The sequence below is a fragment of the Schistocerca piceifrons genome, chromosome 2, assembly GCF_021461385.2.
Source record: "Schistocerca piceifrons isolate TAMUIC-IGC-003096 chromosome 2, iqSchPice1.1, whole genome shotgun sequence".
NCBI lineage: Eukaryota > Metazoa > Arthropoda > Insecta > Orthoptera > Acrididae > Schistocerca > Schistocerca piceifrons.
The window spans coordinates 1,098,391,114-1,098,414,065 of NC_060139.1; the positions used below are offsets into that span (position 1 = coordinate 1,098,391,114).

Sequence of the window (22,952 nt, forward strand, 5' to 3'; positions counted from 1 at the left end):
AGTCTCTACATCCTTACATTTGTCCTCTAGCCATCCATGCTTAGCCATTTTGCACTTCCTGTCGATCTCATTTTTGAGACGTTTGTATTCCTTTTTGCCTGCTTCATTTACTGCATTTTTATGTTTTCTGTGGTGTCACGCCAGACACCACACTTGCTAGGTGGTAGCTTTAAATCGGCCGCGGTCCATTAGTACATGTCGGACCCGCGTGTCGCCACTGTCAGTAATCGCAGTCCGAGCGCCACCACATGGCAGGTCTCGAGAGACTTACTAGCACTCGCCCCAGTTGTACGGACGACTTAGCTAGCGATGCAACACTGACGAAGCCTCGTTTATTTGCAGAGAAGATAGTTAGAATAGCCTTCAGCTAAGTCAATGGCTACGACCTAGCAAGGCGCCATAGCAATTGATAGTTATCGTATGAAGCATGTCTCATCAAGAACGATGTATACAAATGATGGATTAAAGTTAAGTATTCCAGAAGCTACGTACTTTTCTTTATAGCATTCATTACGTATCCTGTTTCAGACCTCACGCCATCCTGCGTGAGCTTATAGCGTGCATTTCGGCCTTCTCTAGCAATATAACATTTTCTCCTTTCATCAATTAAATTCAATATTTCTTCTGTTACCCAAGGATTTCTACTAGCCCTCGTCTTATTACCTACTTGATCCTCTGCTGCCTTCACTACTTCATCCGTCAAAGCTACCCATTCTTCTTCTACTGTATTTATTTCCCCCATTCCTGTCAATTGTTCCCTTATGCTCTCCCTGAAACTCTGTACAACCTCTGGTTTCAGTTTATCCAGGTCCCATCTCCTTAAATTCCCACCTTTTTGCAGTTTCTTCAGTTTTAATCTACAGGTCATAACCAATAGATTGTGGTCAGACTCCACATCTGCCCCTGGAAATGTCTTACAATTTAAAACCTGGTTCCTAAATCTCTGTCTTACCATTATATAATCTATAAAGTTATGGTACCTTTTACAAAATTTTGAAATTTGGTCTTCATAATTTAAGAACTTGTTATGCTGTAAAGAGTCTGCATGTATTTTGTATTGGAGATTTTGACTTGTACTTTTTCAAACTTTTCTATAACTTTACAAAAATATTGCTTAAACTCCATATTTACTACCTGATACACTTCACTAAGTAGCTTACCTGTATTATCCAGTTTGTCCCTTAAGGTTTTAAGACATTCCTCTGAGCTCTGTAAGGTAGAAGACAAAGTTTCAAAATTTGTGCACAAAGTCTCGAATTTAATGTTTAAAGTGTCAAACAATTTTTTTCTGTTGTCATTATTTTCTTTCAATTTATTATTTAAACCTTCTGTTATGTGAGTACTTCTAATTTTTAATTAATGCTCTTGATTAACTATCTACTTATTATCTTTAGTGTTTTCTTCAAATTTTTGATTAATGCTTTCCATTAACTGTTGATTATTACCAGCTTGTTGCTTATTATTATCATCTATCGTCTGTTTATTATCTGTAGTGTTTTCTTCAAATTTTTGATTAATGCTTTCCATCAAACATTTATTATTATAAGCCAATTGTTGCTTTAGGAAGTTAAGTATTTCACTTGTTTCTGTTTCCTACGCCCTGGTTTGTGTCACAACAGGCATTCGTAATATATAATTTTACATGTTTATCATAAATGGCTTTACGTATAGGTTTTCTTCCATCTTGTAGATGAGGAACACAACTATTACAAAATTCGTTGCTCACTGTGTGTAGTATCTTGTCAAATGGTGTCCCCTTTTAGCTCCTGATGGTGGTGTGCCATCAATTCTCGTGGTGGTGTGCCATCAATTCTCATGGACTGCAGTTACACGGCTATGTGCCATCAGTGGTCGAAAACTGCACAGGGTTGTTGTTTTGAGATGTATCTGTAGCGTGCTGTGGTACTGCTGATTCCAGTTTCTCACAGATAAGATCTCTGACGAAATGCGTCTTAGTAATTGGAATGGGATTTATCCCTTTGTTGTGTCAAATGCCACTGCTGGTATTTTTTTCCCCCCATAGCAGCTATATCTTCTTCATGCTGTTTGTTTATTTGACAAACTCTAAGTTGTTAATGCTTTTCTTTTGCACAATTTTTCTCTGAGAACGTGGTCACTGTATGCAGCAAGAAAAATAAACATTTGGGCTTTGGTTGTGTTAGTAGGTTTAGTTTAGTATCGCATGGTACTATTTCACTTGTATCCTGTACCATGCATCACAGTATTCTGTTGAAGGATTACCTTTTTTTAGCTGAATCTTGGTTGTGTGTAGTTCTGTTGACTGTGTATAATTTTGTGTGCCAGCTGTGTGGCGCCACTCCTGTGTGGCCTTCTCCAAAGTGTCTTCTGTGCTGCAGGAAATTGCTAAAGCTTTCCGACTCATGGCTTATACCAAACTATCAAAAGACAACTGAACATGTATTTCCACTTTCAAGCATCCATATCCAGATTGTTATTACATCAGTAAATTTACAGTTAAGTCCATTAACAATATGCTAATACATCCTTTCTCTATGAGAATTCAAACAAGAGTGCCCCCAATCTAACAGTAATACAAAAGCTTTCTTACATTACACTAAAAACTATTATTTGTTTTTCGCTTACGAGATTCCATGATAATGTCATAATCCCATTCATTCTGTGTGGAACTTCCGGGTCCATGGACTGCATACCAGATGCCTAACAAGTAGTCAGCATTCGCATGACTTGCGATACGTTGTAATTCCTTCTCTGTTATTGTGTATATACTGTACATTATCTTTGTCTGTTACATGCATTGATCATTCTTCAACACCATTTGAAGTAATTTAGTATCCTGCAGTAGAAAAGATCATCATCTAATTTCTGATGATAAATTACGATTGTATAAAAACTGAAACTTCACGCGTTCAAATTCCTTTTCAGCACATGTATCTGCGCGTGTTAATGTGGTTGCTTCAGGGATGGCAAAGTTAGTTGGCTCCGGATAGAAACCCCCTCATGGATTAACACTGAGGAGTCAGTGTGATGACCAGCCTTGATGTGGTTTTTAGCTGGTTTCCAATATCCCACTATTTGAATGCCAAGCTGCTTCCCACGTTCCACCTTATATACACACTACACAAATATTTAGAACATTTTCTTGCACTTTCAAACAGAATTTACTCCATATACAGACAGATTTGGTACACTGCTTCTACTCTTGGAGAGGGATGGATAAATGGGAGACTGATGACCTTCACTGTTTGGTCTGCTTAAACACTTAATCAGCAGCAGTATCCTGTTCAGCCATCTCAATAGTTTTAAATATGGGAAGATAAAAATCTGTTCATGTAATGCAGTTTTTGTATGAAATATGTGGAATGTTTTGGTAGAAGTTACTAGAAAGCATTGTGAAATGATGTAGTCAAATATCGAGAATGTAAACATTCAACATGTTAAGAACATCCAGCACAACTTTAAAAATGGTTCTTTCTACAAAATATTACAATTTAAACATTAGAAAGTCTGTAATTGAAGGCAGCTAAAATAGATAATTTATATTACTGAAATTTGCAAATCTTAAAAATGAATGTTAAAATCAAATGTTTTACAACATTTAAACAATGGGAAGTCCAGGATGGGATTACTACAAATGGAAAGAATTGATTTTCTACTCAGCACATAGAGGAGGTGTTAGGTGGTGTGTTTTTTTGGGATAGATTAAACAGGAAGGACAGGTCACTCAGATCCGTGTGTGAGAGGGAGTGAAACAGCTTAAACCTTGTATTGAAGGAAAATTCAATCAAGGATACTGCTGCATGAGTTGCTAACTGCCAGCACTTACCTACAGGATGAGAGGGACCCAACTGCACTATGCCCATCACTTGTAGTTATCAACATTTATTTTCTTTTCCACTCTATACTGATCCACTGCTGAATTGTTTTAGTATCAACTACATGTCCCTACTGTATTATCCCACTGTCCATATACCAGGTAGTTATGATTAAACTGGTGGTGTTCAAGAGAGCTGCAGTGTGGGCCTCCAGAGCATCATAGGTATGTTCATTAATCAGTGCACGAGCAGATTATTTGTGAAAAACTAACAGTTCCACTTTCTACCACCAGGTAAGAATATGGCACTATAAGCAGTCAGAATGTGGTGTGGGTGCAGCAAAAGGGGAGGAACTTTCAGACACGTGGTAATTGTGGTTCTGGCACATTTCTTAAGATACAGTCACAATTTACATTGTGTGTTTAATATCATCTCCTGACTCAGCAACACACTGCTTCTGGTCTTCGAGATAACCCCACTGCCAAATATCACATCAATTTAGGTTCATGCATCTGGAAGGCCATTCATCTCGAAATTGCCTAGAGATGATGTGGTCATTACGGAAGATTCCTCAAAGCAATTCTATCACCCGGCAAGCAACATGTGATGTCACTCCAGTTGCCTGAAAATTGTGTTGTGGATGCGGTTGTATTCTAAAAAAAGCTGGAATCACTTGTTGCACAAGGAAGACCTTATCATGCCCAGATGTTGATGTTCACCTAACAGGCCTGCAACGTGTCATCTCCTTGAAGAAAAATGGACTGAGTATGAATGAAATTGTCAAATCACACCACACAGTTACACAGGCTGAGTGCAGTGGGTGTTCCTACACAACATGTGGTGTATTAGAACCCTGTATGTGACAATTCTGGGCACTCATGCCACAGTGCAGAGCAAAATGTGCCTCATCAGTCTAAAAAATATCCCTTGAATTAGACTGTGTGGTTTCTGCATGTGTTGCATTACTCTAGATTCCTGGTAAATTCCCAGCATCTTTGGAAACACACATCCACTTGCTGACATAATCGGTTGGATGATTTAAGAATGATTTGTTGCATAATCACTCTGCACCAAACTTCTTACCATTTTTTCTCCCTCTGTATGCAGAGTTTGTGATGACTGAAATTCTTTCCATATACCACATTGATCGATATTGTACACCTATATATGTTCGTGGTTTTCATTAAGGACATTACCTCCTTGCAAAACTCGCCACGCCTTTCATTTGTGCGTCATCTGTATTCATTCCAGGCTTCAGTGGCTACACATTCTGTTTTTGCCCATTAGCTAAGATGATGTGTCTGTGTAAACCTTGCAACCTATCCAGAGAGATCCAGTGAACTGAGTCAGTCCTATTTCTCAGACCTTTTCCAAACCCCAAGCACAAGTATCTCTGTCATTAACATTAGTGCCTTGAACAGCTCTCGCCAACATGAATTTTGTAATACGAGGTTATCAAGCGTGTGAAGTTTTGAGCACTGCCCTTCCTCTCTTTCATAGGTGATGTTTGTCTTGCACCATATGATATTGTTTCTGCACCATATTGAAGCTTAATCATTTAGTTTTCTCAGAATCCTGGAAACCAATTTTCTCCTCTTATTTTTTCCTCATCAGTGGGCTTGGCAGATCAGCAGACAACTGGTTTCCATCACTTCATAAGAAATCTTCATCACTTATCGGGTTCTGGATCATTTACAAGTTCTTCGCAATCAGACAAGTCTTGTTCTGTATATTCCTAGTCTCCGAAATAGTCTGTTATATTTTTGTGAGCTATATTATTACCAGTGGTTGCCCCTGTTTCATCTATCACATTGATTATGAATGCATCTGCATTTCTCTTCTTTTGTACTTTCTGGGAATCTTCTTTTGTGTTGGTAATGGCTAACAATAATGCTCACTATATTTGGAGGATTCATTATCACATGATTCTGCTGACTGTGAGTGACATATTGCACTATGCAATTAGTAACACCACAAGTAGATAAGTTAACTGCCGACGTTGGTGCAACAGAGACAAGGATCACCATTATACTAGTTTCCTGGCTCCTGTGCGTAATGTCTGTCTGGTTCCCCTACATGTCACTCGGATCTTCGATACATTGTGACAGGTGTCACCCACAGTATAAAATGCAAATAACTACACTAGCTAGAGGAACATTTTTCGTGATGATTACACTTACTAAAGTCACGATATGTTGACTATGGTCCACTGTGAGTGGAATATTGCATCTTTGTATCTTACAGTGTAATTGGCTTATTGTATACATTTTTGCAATCAGCACCTCAAAACATATTCATACAAAGTACAACTCAGCTGCAACTGTGATCACAACTTTTGATAACTCCCTTATAAGATAGTAATGAAAGAATAGATTGGAAGTTACCAGTTGTGCTCACACAATTTACATGAAAATAGTTTTTAATAATGTTTCATGTTAAGTATTATCTGATACAAAAGACTGATAAATTTTATCTTCAAACAATAAATCTCTGTAATGAAAAGATTCAAAATGCCACTAATACCTGCCCTTACATAGTGGTTAACTCCAAAGTACTGAAATATTAATGTGTTGTTATCCATATGATGAGTTGTAATTCAGCTAGGCAATTCCACTAACCTTCTTTACTGGTACAATGAGCAATGGGACATGGATCTTCCCCCTCCTGTTTGCTCAATAGTCCAGTCTACTGTATGCCTTCTTCCTCCGGTCCTCTTTAGAATAAACATAAAAATTAATAAAAGATTCATGTGTTTTGGATTCAGACTAAATGATTATTTTTAAACTTTGTTTTTTTAAAGGATTACAAAATAAAGAGTGATCGACAGATAGAAGAAATGGTTGGTGTTGTTCGAGGGAAACTGAAACCTGGAGCAAGAGTCACAATTTGTGCCCTCATTGTAATTGACGTCCATGGTATGTTTACATTTAGTTACTACATAAAAATATTTATAAGGTGGTTCACAAACAAGTTACTATGTGCCAAATAGAACTATGTTGTGAGAAATCTATATTAGTAACAGCGGGAACAGTCACAGGGTGCCAGTTCTAACTTGCCTATCTGATGGCCTCCAGGGACGACAAACATTTCATTTTGAGTATTTTATATAATTATGACTGAATTCAAAAATTTAAAATTCTCCTTAATCTACACATTAAGAGGTATAATCTTACATTAACGGTGTAGCACAGTATATCAAGTATTGAAGTTAGAAACTTTAGGTCGACGAATATTTGAGAATGAGAGCGCTTAACAACTTCTAATAAACTTCAGTTTTTCAAACAATGGAAAATCCAGGATGGAAGTTTAATAATACTGTGAGAAAGAGAGTTGCTACTCACCATATAGTGGAGATAGGCACAACAAAAAGATTTTCACACTTAAAGCTTTCGGCCAATGGCCTTTGCCAACAATAGACACACATACGCGCACACACAGACTCAACACACATGCAACTCACACACATGACTGCAGTCTCAGGCAACTGAAACCACAGTTGCCTGAGACTGCAGTCGTGTGTGTGAGTGTGAGTTGAGTTTCGTGACTGTGTGTGTGCGTATGTATGTCTATTGTTGACAAAGGCCATTGGCCGAAAGCTTTAAGTGCGAAAATCTTTTTGTTGTGCCTATCTGCAACTCATCATCTCCACTATATGGTGAGTAGCAAATTTCCTTCTCATAATGTTGTAAACTTCAGTTTTTTAAACTCTTTCTCACAGTTACCTCCAGCCCCAACACCACACACACACACACACACACACACACACACACACACACACACACACACACAAATTAATCAAAGGAACATAGTTTATGACATACTGCATTTTCACTTTTCATATAGTAAAACTCTAGCATAAGCATGACATTTTAATTCTTTACTACTGACTGTATTTGCAACACATTTCTCCGGCAGGATCTTCATACACCACTGAATGTATCACCAAAGTTATGCTGTTGTACAGTTCATAGTTCAAGAGATACGCTTTCATAAACATTGAGATTCTTGAAAAACTGGACTATACTCATCCAGTTTGAAGTTGATTTATACATGGGAGTTCATTTCTTTAAACAATCAGAAATGGAGGGTTACTGGTGACTTACTAAATGTGGATTGTAATATGGCTTAACACTAGCATTTTAGGTGTATAAATCTTCTTTGTATTCTGACTTTAATTGTAAATTCATAGATCAGCAATATTACGAAAAGGAAACTTGCTACTGACCATGTAGCAGAGATTCTGCGTTGCAGATAGGCACAACAAAAAGACTGTCACAATACAAGCTTTTAGCCAACAAGACCTATGTGAAAAATAGAAAACAAACAAACACACACACACACACACACACACACACGTATGCAAACACAACTCCCACACAGTGAGTATGGCTTCTGCTGCCAGTCATGTTTTGTGTGTGTGTGTGTGTGCGCGCGCGCACACGGCTGTGTGTCGTCTATTTTTTGACAAAGGTCCTGTTGGCTAAAAGCTTACATTGTGACATTCTTTCTGTTGTGCCTATCTGCGACTCAGCTTCTCTGCTTTATGGTGGCAGCAACTTTTCTTTTCATAATATTGTTACATTCCATCCTGGATTTTCCATCGTTTGATTCAAATTCATATATCAGTATTTTGTACATTGACCAAGAATTATGAACAACTCTCCTAATAAATCCCAGATTAGTATAGTTTCCTTCCCTGTTTTCCTGTAGTTTGCCAAATAATTTCAGTGGCTGTTTTAAAAGCTGTATTGAGCCTGAGAAATACAGAAAGAAAAAAAAAATAGATAAAATTAACATCTAAAGACAACTTTAAACATTACCTCTGTGAAGTGAAGGGGCAATCATATTAATGTACAATATCTGTTGCACATTTTTTTTTTGCACTAAGACCACATTCAATGTTTAAGAATAATATATGTATAAGAGTTGAATATACGTCGCATGTTGAGAAAGTAAGTGGCCTAGATTTTTATTTTTTTTTAGAAAAAGTATATTTGAAAAAGAAATTACAGGACATTGTTGATACACTTGTGGACTATTTTTCTATATGATGACCATGACAGTTAGTGAATGTGATGAACTGTGGCACAAGCTTGCTCCTCAAAGAACTCTCCCACCATCTCTTTCCACTACTTCATAATCTCTTTCTTCACCTGCTCCTCAGTTGAAAATTTAATTCCACTTATGTGTGCCTTCAAGGAGGTGAAAAGATGGTAATCAAAAGCCACCCAATCCGGGGATTACGGATGTTGGTTCAAAACATCCCATCAAATGAGCCCAAGAGCACCTTGATGGCTAAGCCTGTGTGAGGACGAGTTTTGTGCAACAAGCACACTCCTTTCTTCAGCATTGCCCTTCTTTTGTTATGAATGTTCCTTATGAGTTTCTTTAGGGGCGCACTATATTGTTGTTCAGTGATGTCTCCTTCTGAGGCATAAATTCGACCAAAATGATACCTTTTCTGCCTCATGACCCAAAGGTGATCATTTGCTTGGCGAAAATTTTGGTTTTAAATTTTTTTGGCAGATGGGGAATTGGTGTGATGCCACTGTGATGACTGTCATTCTGTCTCAGCCACCCTGTTTTGGGAGCCACATTGTGCACAGTTTATGTTATCCCACAGTTTTTGTGCATGCCTCGTATAAGAGTTCTGGAAAGTTGTGGGAATACTGCAGAAATTTCATCCATTGTCAATCTGTGCTCTTCACAAATGGCTTCCTTGATGTTTTACACCAACTTATCAGTCAAAATTGAAGGTCCTTTGTTCGTCATGAACATTTTATTCTGCCTCCACTAATCTCCCTACACCACTTAAACATACATGGTCTGATCACAAAACCCTCATGATGAACCAATTTGATTTACAAAAAAATTTCGATAGGTGTTATTCCTTCTGCAAGTAGGAATCAGACATCAGCGTGTAGCTTGCACTTGGAGAGATTTCTTACTGACATCCCTCAGGCAACTGGACACTGAGTATGAGTTTATTGCACTACCATGTTCCTGCAATGCCCCCTCTGGTCAGGGGATCCCCCAACCCACTCTACTGCCCAATGTTTCCAACCCTCATTGTTGTTGTTGTTGTTGTTGTTGTTGTGGTCTTCAGTCTGAAGACTGGTTTGATGCAGTTCTTCAAGCTATTCTATCCTGTGAAAGCCTCTTCATGTCCTAGTAACTATTGTAGACTGCATCCTTCCGAATCTGGTTAGTGTATTCATCTCTTGGTCTTCTTCTACAACTTTTACTCCCCACGCTTCCCTCCACTGCTAAACTGGTGATTCCTTGATGCCTCAGAATGTGTCCTGCCTACCGATTCCTTTTCCTAGTCAGGTCTTACAACAAATTTCTCTTCTCCCTAATTCTGTTCAGTACATCCTCACTTGTTACGTGATCTACCCATCTAATCTTTAGCATTCTTCTTTAGCACCACATTTCAAAAGCTTCTAAGCTGTTGTCTAAACTGTTTATCATCCATGTTTCACATTCATACATGGCTACATTCCATACAAATACTTTCAGAAAGAACTTCCTGACAGTCAAATCTATGCCCGATGTTAATGACTTTCTCTTCTTCAGAAAATATTTTCTTCCCATTGCCAGTCTACATTTTATATCCTCCCTACTTGACCATCATCAGTTATTTTGCTTCCCAAGTAGCAAAACTCATCTAATAATTTACGTGTCTCGTTTACTAATTTAATTCCCTTAGCATCACCTGATTTAATTTGCTTACATTCCATTATCCTCATTTTGCTTTTGTTGATGTTCATCTTATATCCTCTTTTCAAGGCACTGTCCACTTCATTCTACTGCTCTTCCAAGTCCTTTGCTGTCTCTAACAGAATTACAATGTCATTGGCGAACCTCACAGTTTTTATTTCTTCTCCCTAGATTTTAATTCCTAGTCCAAACTTTTCTTTTGTTTCCTTTACTGCTTGCTCAATATACAGGTTTAATAATATTTGGGATAGGCTACAACCCTGTATCATCCACTTCTCAACCATTGCTTCCCTTTCATATCCTCAACTTTTATAATTACCATCTCATTTCTGTAGAAATTGTAAATAGTCTTTTGCACATGCCACATGTAGGATTTGAAAGAGATTATTCCAGTCAACATTGTCAAAAGCTTTCTCTAAGTATACAAATGCTATAAATGTAGGTTTGCCTTTCCTTTAATGTATCTTCTATGAGAAGTCATAGGGTCAGTATTTCTTCACATGTTCCTTCATTTTTCCATATCCAAACTGATTTTTCCTGAGGTCGGCTTCTACCAGTCTTCTGTAAAGGATTTGTGTTAGTATTGTGAAACAGTGGCTTGCTAAACCAATAGTTCAGTAATTTTCACAGCTGTCAGCACCTGCTTTCTTTGGAATTGAAATTATTATATTATTCTTGATGTCAGGGTATTTCACCTGTTTAATACGTCTTGCTTGCCAGACAGAAGAATTTTTTCATGGCTAGCTCTCCAAAGGCTATCAGTAGCTCTGACGGAATGTTGTCTACTCCTGGGGCATTGTTTTGACTTATGTCTGTCAGTGCTTTGTCAAAGTCTTCACATAGTATCATATCTCCCATTTCATCTTCATCCATGTTCTCTTCCATTTCCATAATATTGCCCTCACGTACATCGCCCTTGTATAGACCCTCCATTTAATCCTTCCACCTTTCTGCTTTCCCCTCTTTGATTAGGACTGGTTTTCCATCTGATCTCTTGATATTCATACAGATGGTTCTCTTTTCTCCAAAGGCATCTGTAATTTTCCTGTAGGTGGTATCTATCTTACCCCTAGTGATACATGCTTCTACATCCTTACATTTGTCCTCTAGCTATCCCTGCTTAGCCATTTTGCACATGCTTTTGATCTCATCTTTGAGTTGTTTTTATTCCTTTTCGCCTACATCGTTTACTACATTTTTATATTTTCTCCTTTCATCAATTAAATTCATCATCTCTTCTGTTACCAAAGGATTTCTACTAGCCCTTGTCTGTTTACCTACTTGATCCTCTGCTGCCTTCACTATTTCATCTCTCAAAGCTACCCATTCTTCATCTACTGTATCTCTTTCCCCTGCTCTTGTCAATGGTTTCCTAATGCTCTCTCTGAAGATGTCTGCAACCTCTGGTTCTTTCAGTTCATCCTACCTTTTTGCAGTTCCTTCAGTTTTAGTCTACACTTCATAACCAATAGATTTTGGTCCGAGTCTACATCTGCCCTGGAAATTTCTTACATTTTAAAACCTGCTTCCTAAATCTATGTCTTACCATTAGGCTATCTATCTGAAGCCTTCCATTGTCTGCAGGACTCTTCCACCACTGAGGTAGGTATGGGCTTTGTGTCTATCTTGGCTACAATAATGCATTCACTATGCTGTTTGTAGTGGCTTATCCGCACTTTTATTTTTTATCCATTCCCCTTTTTAAATTTCCTAACCTACCTGCCCGATTAAGGGATCTGACATTCCACCCTCCGATCCATAGAATGCCAGTTTTCTTTCTCCTGATAATGACATCCTCCTCAGTAGTCCCCACCTGGAGATCCAAATGGGGAACTATTTTATATCTGGAATACTTTACCCAAGAGTGTGCGATCATCATTTAACCACACAGAAAAGCTGCATGTCCTCAGGAAAAATTATGGCTGTAGTTTCCCCTTGCTTTCAGTCATTTGCAGTACCAGCACAGCAAGGCCGTTTTGGTTAATGTTACAAGGCCAGATCAGTCAATCATCCGGACTGTTGCCCCTGCAACTACTGAAAAGATTGCTGTCCCTCTTCAGGAACCACACATTTGTCCGGCCTCTCAACAGATACCCCTTCATTTTGGTTGCACCTACAGTACCGCTATCTGTATTTCTGACACATGCAAGTCTCTCCACCAATGGCAGGTCCATGGTTCCCTCAAAAAATAAAAAAAACACAGCCCATTATGGTCACTACACTTACTTTTAGACATACCTCTTAGTAAAGAGTTTATGGGTTTAAATTATTATAAGTTGATAGTAACAAGCAAAGGAAGAGAAAGTATCGAATAATGACAATATTATGAGAAAGACAGATTGCTATTAACCATACAGTGGAGATGTTGACTCTCAGCTAGGCACAAAAAAAAGACTGCCAAAGAAGTGAGATTCCGCCAAAAGGCCTTCTGTAAAGCAGACAACACACACACATGTGCATGCAGATGCCCCCCCCCCCCCCCCCATACACACACACACACACATATTCATGCAAGCACAACCCACTCCTATGACATCGTGTCTGGCTGTCTTCAGCATCTTGTCACTGGAAACTGATTGCAGGTTTTTTTTGGCAGAATACAAAGTCCACTCCAAATTTATTGCTTCTCAAAGGCCGATTATATCTTTCTCATTATGTTTATTTGATGTTACTCCAAAATTCAACATTTCTTCTGTTATCCAAGGATTTCCACTAGCCCTCGTCTTTTTACCTACTTGATCCTCTGCTGCCTTCACTATTTATACTGTATCTCTTTCCCGTGTTCCTGTCAGTCGTTTCCTAATGCTCTCTCTGAAGCTCTCTGCAACCCTGTGTCCTTTCAGTTCTGGTTCTTTTATTTTTCGTTTCCTTCAATCTCGTGATCATCTCAACAGTTCTTTTCTGAGGTGACCGACTACAAAGTGTATATTCAATTTGACACATACAGCCTCCTTCCACATTAAGCGTTCTTTAGTGTGCAAATTTAAATTTCATGAGGAATGGTTTTGTCATAACACAGAATTTCTTAAAGTTAGCAGTGAATTAGGTTTTTTGCATTCTGAAACTGCCCTGGTGTGTTTGCATCCTATCCAGTTTCCCGAGTCGATGTGATTGAAGCGAAGTCAAATGGTACTACACCAAACTGAGGAAGATGGTTTTCCCATGTCTGCCATGAAGTCTAATGAAGGCATGTCGTATTATTGAATTGTTGCTCATAAGAGCTACATTAATAATGTTGATGCTGCTTTGTGAAACTTAACAGTTACGGGATTTTAACTTAAATGCATTTGCTGCAATAACGATATTATAACACCTATACATAGGAGATAATGTGCATTACAGGGGGGGGGGGGGGGGGGGCACTGTGTGTCACAATATGTGCTCCAATGAAGCTAAGTTTTAGTTTTTGCAAAAACGCTAGTAGATTAATATATGCTAGTTTTGTGTAGCTTTAGTGTTCACAAAACTGTTGTTGTTGTGGTCTTCAGTCCGAAGACTGGTTTGTTGCAGCTCTCAATGCTGCTGTATCCTGTGCTTCGACTCTGAATAACTAGTGCAACACACATGCTTCTGAATCTGCTTTGTGTATTCACTTCTTGGTCTCCGTCTACAATTTTTATCCCCGCCAATACTAAATTAGTGAGGCCTTGATGTCTCAGAACATGTCCTACCAACCAGTCCCTTCTTCTAGTCAGGTTGCACCACAGATTCCTTTTTTCCCCAATTCTATTCAGTACCTCCTCATTAATTATGTGATCTGTCCTTCTAATATTCAGCATTCTTCTGTGAAACCACATTTTGAAAGCTTGAGTTCTCTTGTTATCTATACTGTTGTCCATGCTGTTTCAGTTCATGTCTATACGTGTTTCAGTTCCACACATGGCTGTATTCCAGGCAAATACCTTCAGAACAGATTTCCTAACACACAAATCTACACTTGATGTTAACAAATTTCTTTTCTCCAGAAATGCTTTTCCTGCTTCTATGTTTTATATCCTCTCTACTTCAGCCATTACCAGTTATTTACTGACCCAAATAGCAGAACTAATCTTCTACTTAAAGTGCCTCATTTCCTAATTTAATTCTCTTAGTATCATCTGATTTAATTCGCCTACATTCCATTCCTTCCCCATGAACCATGGACCTTGCCGTTGGTGGGGAGGCTTGTGTGCCTCAGTGGTACAGATGGCTGTACCGTAGGTCCAACCACAATGGAAGGGTATCTGTTGAGAGGCCAGACAAATGTGTGGTTCCTGAAGAGGGGCAGCAGCCTTTTCAGTAGTTGCAAGGGCAACAGTCTGGATGATTGACTGAGCTGGCCTTGTAACACTAATCAAAACAGCCTTGCTGTGCTGGTACTGAGAACGGCTGAAAGCAAGGGGAAACTACAGCTGTAATTTTTCCCGAGGGCATGCAACTTTACTATATGGTTAAATGATGATGGCGTCCTCTTGGGTAAAATATTCCGGAGGCAAGATAGTCCCCCATTCGCATTTCCGGGTGGGAACTACTCAAGAGGACGTCGTTATCAGGAGAAAGAAAACTGGTGTTCTACGAATCGAAGCATGGAATGACAGATCCCTTAATCGGGCAGGTAGATGAGAAAATTTGAAAAGGGAAATGGATAGGTTAAAGTTAGATAGAGTGGGAATTAGTGAAGTTCGGTGGCAGGAGGAATAATACTTTTGGTCAGGTGAATACAGATTTATAAATACAAAATCAAATAGGGGTAATGCAGGAGTAGGTTTAATAATGAATTAAAAAAATAGGAGTGCGGGTAAGCTACTACAATCAGCATAGTGAACGCATTATTGTGGCCAAGATAGACACAAAGCCCACGCCTACTACAGTAATACAAGTTTATATGCCAAATAGCTCTGCAGATGACGACAAAATTGATGAAATGTATGATGAGATAAAAGAGATTATTCAGGTAGTGAAGGGAGATGAAAATTTAATAGTCATGGGTGACTGGAATTCGATAGTAGGAAAAGGGAGAGAAGGAAACGTATTAGGTGAATATGGATTGGGTGTAAGAAATGAAAGAGGATGCCATCTGGTAGAATTTTGCACAGAGCATAACTTAATTATAGCTAACACTTGGTTCAAGAATCATAAAATAAGGTTGTATACATTGAAGAATACTGGAGATACTAGAAGGTGTCAGATAGAGTATATAATGGTAAGACAGTGATTTAGGAACCAGGTTTTAAATTGTAAGACATTTCCAGGGGCAGATATGGACTCTGACCACAATCTATTGGTTATGAACTGCAGATTAAAACTGAAGAAACTGCAGAAAGGTGGAAATTTAAGGAGATGCAACCTGGATAAACTGACTAAACCAGAGGTTTTTCAGAGTTTCAGGGAGAGCATAAGGGAACAATTGTCACAAATGGGGTAAAGAAATACAGTAGAAGAAGAATGGGTAGCTTTGAGGGATGAAATAGTAAAGGCAGCAGAGGATCAAGTAGGTAAAAAGACGAGGACTAGTAGAAATCCTTGGGTAATAGTAGAAATATGAATTTAATTGATGAAAGGAGGAAATACAAAAATGCAGTAAATGAAGCAGGCAACAAGAAATACAAATGTCTCAAAAAGATAGATACTGCCTACAGGAAAATTAAAGAGACCTTTGGAGAAAAGAGAACCACTTGTACGAATATCATGAGCTCAGATGGAAACCCACATCTGAGCAAAGAAGGGAAAGCAGAAAGGTGGAAAGAATATATAGAGGGTCTATACAAGGGTGATGTACTTGAGGACAATATTATAGAAATAGAAGAGGATGCAGATGAAGATGAAATGGGAGATACGATACTGCATGAAGAGTTTGAGCACTGAAAGGCCTGAGTCGAAACAAGGCCCCGAGAGTAGACAACATTCCATTAGAACTACTGACGGCCTTGGGAGAGCCAGTCCTGACAAAACTCTACCATCTGGCGAGCAAGATGTATGAGACAGAGAAATACCCTCATACTTCAATAAGAATATAAAAATTCCAATCCCAATGAAAGCAGGTGTTGACAGATGTGAAAATTACTGAACTAACAGTTTAATAAGTCACAGCTGCAAAATACTAATGCGAATCTTTTACAGATGAATGGAAAAACTGGTAGAAGCCGACCTTTGGGAAGATCAGTTTGGATTCCATAGAAATATGGGAACATGTGACTGACTTATGGCTTATTTTAGATGAAAGATTAAGGAAAGGTAAACTTATGTTTCTAGCATTTGTAGACTTAGCGAAAGCTTTTGACAATGTTGACTGGAATACTCTCTTTCAAATTCTAAAGGTGGCAGGGGTAATATACAGGGAGCAAAAGGCTATTTACAATTTGTACAGAAACTAGGTGGCAGTTATAAGAGTCGAAGGACATGAAAGGGAAGCAGTGGTTGGGAAGGGATCGAGCCAGGGTTGTAGCATCTCCCTGATGTTACTCGGTATGTACATTTAGCAAGCAGTAAAGGAAACTGAAGAAAAATTTGGAGTAGGAATTAAAGTTCAGGCAGAAAAAATAAAAACTCTGAGGTTCGCCGATGAATTTGTAATTCTGTCAGAGACAGCAAAGGACCTGGAAGAGCAGTTGAACGGAATGGACAGAGTCTTGTAAGGTGGATATAAGATGTATAGCTTTTTGCAGTGCTGTGTGGATGTAAATCTGATTGGGAATGCTACATAACAGTATTGCAGAGAATGGTAAAAAGAAACCTATGTTAAAGTCAGCAAGTAGCAGAATAGTAGGGTACTTTGAGTTGTAAAATTTAGTTCTGAAATGAATGTTGCGCCACTGACTCCTTTCTTATTTTTTATTCATTTTCTGGATGTTGTTGTGGTCTGCAGTCCAGAGACTGGTTTGATGCAGCTCCCCATGCTACTCTATCCTGTGCAAGCTTGTTCATCTCCCAGTACCTACTGCAAGCTACATCCTTCTGAGTCTGCTTAGTGTATTCATTTCTTGGTCTTCCCCTATGAGTTTTACCCTCCACACTGTCCTCCAATACTAAATGGGTGATCCCTTGATGCCTCAGAACATGTCCTACCAACCAATACCTTCTTCTACACAAGTTGTGCCACAAATTTCTCATCTGTCCAATTTTATTCAGTACCTCCAAAGGACTTGGAAAAGCAGTTGAATGGAATGGACAGTATCTTGAAAGGAGGATATAAGATGAACATCAACAAAAGCAAAATGAGGATAATGGAATGTAGTCGAATTAAGTCTGGTGATGCAGAGGGAATTAGATTAGGAAATGAGACACTTAAAGTTGTAAAGGAGTTTTGCTATTTGGGGAGCAAAATAACTTATGATGGTCAAAGTAGAGAGGATATAAAATGTAGACTGGCAATGGCAAAGAAAGCGTTTCTGAAGAAGAAAAATTTGTTAACATTGAGTATAGATTTAAATGTCAAGAAGTCGTTTCTGAAAGTATTGTATGGAGTGTAGCCATGTATGGAAGTGGAACGTGGACGATAAATAGTAGCCATGTATGAAAGTGGAACGTGGACGATAAATAGTTTAGACAAGAAGAGAATAGAAGCTTTCGAAATGTGGTGCTACAGAAGAATGCTGAAGATTAGATGTGTAGATCACATAACTAATGAGGAGGTAATGAATAGAATTGGGGAGAAGAGGAGCTTGTGGTGCAACTTGACTAGAAGAAGGGATCGGTTGGTAGGACATGTTCTGAGGCATCGGGGGATGATCAATTTAGTATTGAAGGGCAGCGTGGAGGGTAAAAATCAAAGAGGGAGACCAAGAGATGAATACACTAAGCAGATTCAGAAGGATGTAGGCTGCAGTAGGTACTGGGAGATGAAGAAGCTTGCACAGGATAGAGTAACATGGAGAGCTGCATCAAACCAGTCTCAGGACTGAAGACCACAACAACAGCAACAACAACAACAACCTCCTCATTAGTTATGTGATCCACCCATCTTATCTTCAGCATTCTTCTGTAGAACCACATTTTGAAAGCTTCTATTCTCTTCTTGTCTAAACTATTTATCATCCATGTTTCACTTCCATACATGGCTACACTCCATACAGATACTTTCAAAAAAGACTTCCTGACACTTAAATCTACACTCGGTGTTAACAAATTTCTATTCTTCAGAAACACTTTCCTTGCCATTGCCAATCTACATTTTATATCCTCTCTGCTTTGACCATCATCAGTTATTTTTCTCTCCAAATAGCAAAACTCATCTACTGCTTTAAGTGTCTCATTTCCTAATCTAATTCCCACAGCATCACCAAATTTAATTCGACTACTTTCCATTATCCTCGTTTTGCTTTTGTTGATGTTTATCTTATATCGTCCTTTCAAGACATTGCCCATTCCGTTCAACTGCTCTTCCAGGTCTTTTGCTGTCTCTGACAGAATTACAATGTCATTGGCAAACATCAAAGTTATTATTTATTCTCCATGCGTTTTAGTTCCTACTTCAAATTTTTCTTTTGTTTCCCTTACTGCTTGATCAATATACAGATTGAATAACATTGGGCATAGGCTACAACCCTGTCTCATTTCCTTCCCAACCACTACTTCCCTTTCATGCCCCTCAACTCTTGTAACTGCCATCTGGTTTCTGTACAAGTTGTAAATAGCCTTTCGCTCTCTGTATTTGACCCCTGCCACCTTCAGAATTTGTATGTCCCTCCAAATAACATGGAACAGTGTGTACAGTCATGTGATGCTCCATCACACATGAAATTGCAAACAGGATTGCAATGAAAGTGTTATTAGTAGAGTATGTCATCGTAAAACAGTATCGCCTACTTTTTGGCACTCTGTGGCAACCGCTCAGACTAAATTATTTCTAACAGGTCATGGGAAAATGTTGTGAAAGGCCGTTTGATAAGTGTTACTTTGAAAATAAATTTCCTTTTACACAAGATGAATTATGTTACTTGTGAGAATGTGCGATGAATTTGACTCTCATTCAAAACTTAAAAAGCATGTTGATTGCTAGCCAAATAGAAAATCTTTGAGCCCAGAAGACCAGCCATTTACATCATTATTTACAATTTTCCTGGCATATGTGTGCTTGATGTATCTCAAATGGCAAAACACACAAAAAAAGTTCAATATTATATATTAAAGCTTAGTTATTAATATATGTATATATCAACTTAAACGATGAACTTTTCCTATTTGTGTGTCTGTATTACTTATCACTGATGTTGCTATTGATTGACTATGCTCTGAATATCTGCTGCCATTGTCTGGTGAGGTCATGTGTCGTGAACTTTGATTGACTGACAAAGGTGCATCACAAATGTATAGAACCATTATCATTCAGAGCACTGATAAATTTTACAGCTCAGATAGAATGTGGTGTCACCGTCAGACACCACACTTGCTAGGTGGTAGCCTTTAAATCGGACGCGGTCCGTTAGTATACGTCGGACCCGCGTGTCGCCACTGTCAGTGATTGCAGACCGAGCGCCACCACACGGCAGGTCTAGAGAGACTTCCTAGCACTCGCCCCAGTTGTACAGCCGACTTCGCTAGCGATGCTACACTGACCAATATGCTCTTATTTGCCGAGACGATAGTTAGCATAGCCTTCAGCTACGTCATTTCCTAGACCTAGCAAGGCGCCATTACCAGTTATATTGAGATTATATAACATGTACCGTCAAGAGCGATGTTCTCCAATTGTGGATTAAAGTTAAGTATTCCAAGAACTACGTTCTTTTCTTTATAGGATAATTACTTTACCTTGTTCCAGACCTCACGCCAATCTACGTGAGCTTAAAAGCGTGCATTTCGGCCTCCTCTAGCAACACGTTGTTGGCTCTTCTGCCAACACTTCATAGAAAGTACACTGTCACTTAACATGAAGAAAGTGTATTTTCTCCCAGGAAAATGTGTATTTTTAACTGGGAAATCAGGGAAAAAGCCAATAATCTTTTTTCTTGCCTGTGTATACATAATTTTCTTTGCTTAGGACTGGTTTCCCATCTGAGCTCATGATATTTATACAGCTCCTTCTCTTTTCTCGAAAGGCCTCTTTAACTTTCCTGTAGGAAGTATCAATCTTTCCACAAGTGATATATGGATTTGTTCTCTAGCTATTCCTGCTTAGCCATTTTGCGTTTCCGGTCAATGCCATTTTTTAAACTTATGTATTCCCTTTCACTGGATTCCTTCGATAGTGTTCTGTAGTATCTCTTTTCATCAGTTAAATTGAATATCTCCTGTGATATCCAAGGATTTCTTCTAAGCTTTACATTTTGCATATTTGATCCTCTGCTGCCTTTACTATTTCATCTTTTGGAGCTACCCATTTGTGTTATACTGTATTCGTTTCCCCTGTTCTAGTCTTTCATTGCCTTGTGCTCCCTCTGAAATTCTCAACAACTTCTGGTTCTTTCAACTTATCCAGTCCCATCTCCTTAATTTACTACCTATCTATGATTTCCTCAGTTTCAGTAGACGGTTCATAAACAATAAATTGTGGTCAGAGACCAACTTAGAATTTAAAATCTGTTTCCAAAAATGCTGTCTTTCCATTATATAAATCAATCTTAAATGCACAATACGGTGAACATCCCTTGTGGTGCTCAGATGTGGTCGACTGGAACACTGATGGTGAATACTCCACAAGTTACCGCACAGTCTAATATCGGCCAACCGTCGGATTCAAGTGCCCCAAACATCTAGATATTGCACACCTCAATGAGCTGGAAACAGTAAGGACCTCTTCAAGATCCTGTCAGATGTTTAGAATGCTGTCTCATAAAAGTACATGGCATATGTTTGTCCTCTACTGTGATCAGTCAGCATCTGATGCTGTTCATGCCCATTATATATCATACCAAGCCTGATGACAACATTAAACGCAAACAACACTAATGCATGCTGGTAGCCATTCTACCTGTCACAGGATGCTGCAACTCTATTTACATGCCAGTCAGTGATGTGTACATACGAGGGCGGTTCAGAAAGTAACCTCCGATTGGTCACAGTGCGGGTTGTGGAGGGAGTAGCGACGCCATCTGTGCGTTCACGCACTCAACAGGTCAGTCGGCATCAAGTCGTGGTCGAGTGAACGTCGTACCTGCGCTAGTTTAGTTTTTGTGGCAGTTTGAAATGTGTGCTGCAATAGAAAACCCCGCCAAATGTGAAGTGCGTGCTGTCATAAGGTTTTTTACAGCCAAAGGATATTCTACAGCAGCTATTCATCGTGAGCTTTGTGCCGTGTACGGACCAAGAGTTATGAGTGAAGGAGTTGTCCGTGAATGGGTACGTTTATTTAAAAGTGGACGAGAAAACGTTCATGATGAAGAGAGGAGTGGTAGACCATCATTGGTGACTGACGAACTCGTTCAGACAGTTGATGCAAAAGTTCGTGAAAATCGACGTTTCTCAATGTCGGAGTTGTCTACTGGTTTTCCACAGATTTCTCAGACTCTCTTGTACGAGATAGTGACAGCGAGGTTGGGTTACCGTAAGTTCTGTGCACGATGGGTGCCCAAAATTCTTACCGACCACCACAAAACTCAAAGAATGGCCTCTGGATTAGACTTTCTGTCACGTTATGAGGACGAAGGAGAACCATTGTTAAACAGAATCGTGACCGGTGACGAAACCTGGATTAAGTACGTGAACCCTGAGACAAAAGAACAATCAAAGATGTGGGCACATTCAAATTCGCCTACCAAACCAAGAAAAGCCTCGCAAGATTTTTCTGCCAGAAAACTGATGGCAACGGTGTTTTGGGATGCCAAAGGGGTGTTGTTGGTTGAATTCATGGAACGTGGTACGACCATTAATCAAGACGTGTACTGTGAAACAATAAAAAAGTTACGATGGGCTATACAAAACAAACGCCGTGGTATGCTGACTTCCGGTATCGTTTTTTTGCACGATAACGCCCGTCCTCACTCTGCTCGCAGAACAACGGCCCTTCTTGAGTCCTTCAAGTGGGACGTTATCAACCATCCACCTTACAGCCCAGACCTGGCGCCAAGTGATTATCACCTCTTCATGCATTTGAAGAAATGGCTCGGGTCACAGTGGTTTGATGACGACGAAGAGCTCAAAGATGCGGTCACAGGCTGGCTCCAGGCACAAGCGGGTGATTTTTATGCAGAAGGAATTTCAAAGCTTGTGAAGAGATACAATAAGTGCCTCAATCGCTATGGAGACTATGTAGAAAAATAGTGCAAAGATGTAGTTGTAAGATGTATATATTAAAATATTTTTATTTAACTTGGTGTATTTTTTTAAATCAACCGGAGGTTACTTTCTGAACGGCCCTCGTATACAAAGTTACACTGACATCTGACCATATCTTCTGGGTGCCTCACTTTTTTTGTCAGACAGCGTATATAACACATTTTCATTTTAATAATTATTTTTTGCTTTTTAGTCTTGTGTGTGTGAAATTTTTTGATCCGTTTCAAAAATTTTTGTGAGGTTACA

General features: G+C 39.0%; 1 protein-coding gene across 1 annotated transcript in view; it reads left to right on the plus strand.

The window, feature by feature from the left end:
- LOC124776158 (dynein axonemal heavy chain 3) overlaps positions 1–22,952 on the plus strand; it is a 1,197,897-nt gene that overhangs the window by 329,138 nt on the left and 845,807 nt on the right. Inside the window, exon 21 of the mRNA XM_047250998.1 lies at positions 6,595–6,709. Within this exon, the coding sequence (XP_047106954.1) occupies positions 6,595–6,709 (115 nt within the window). The remainder of the gene's footprint in view (positions 1–6,594; positions 6,710–22,952) is intronic.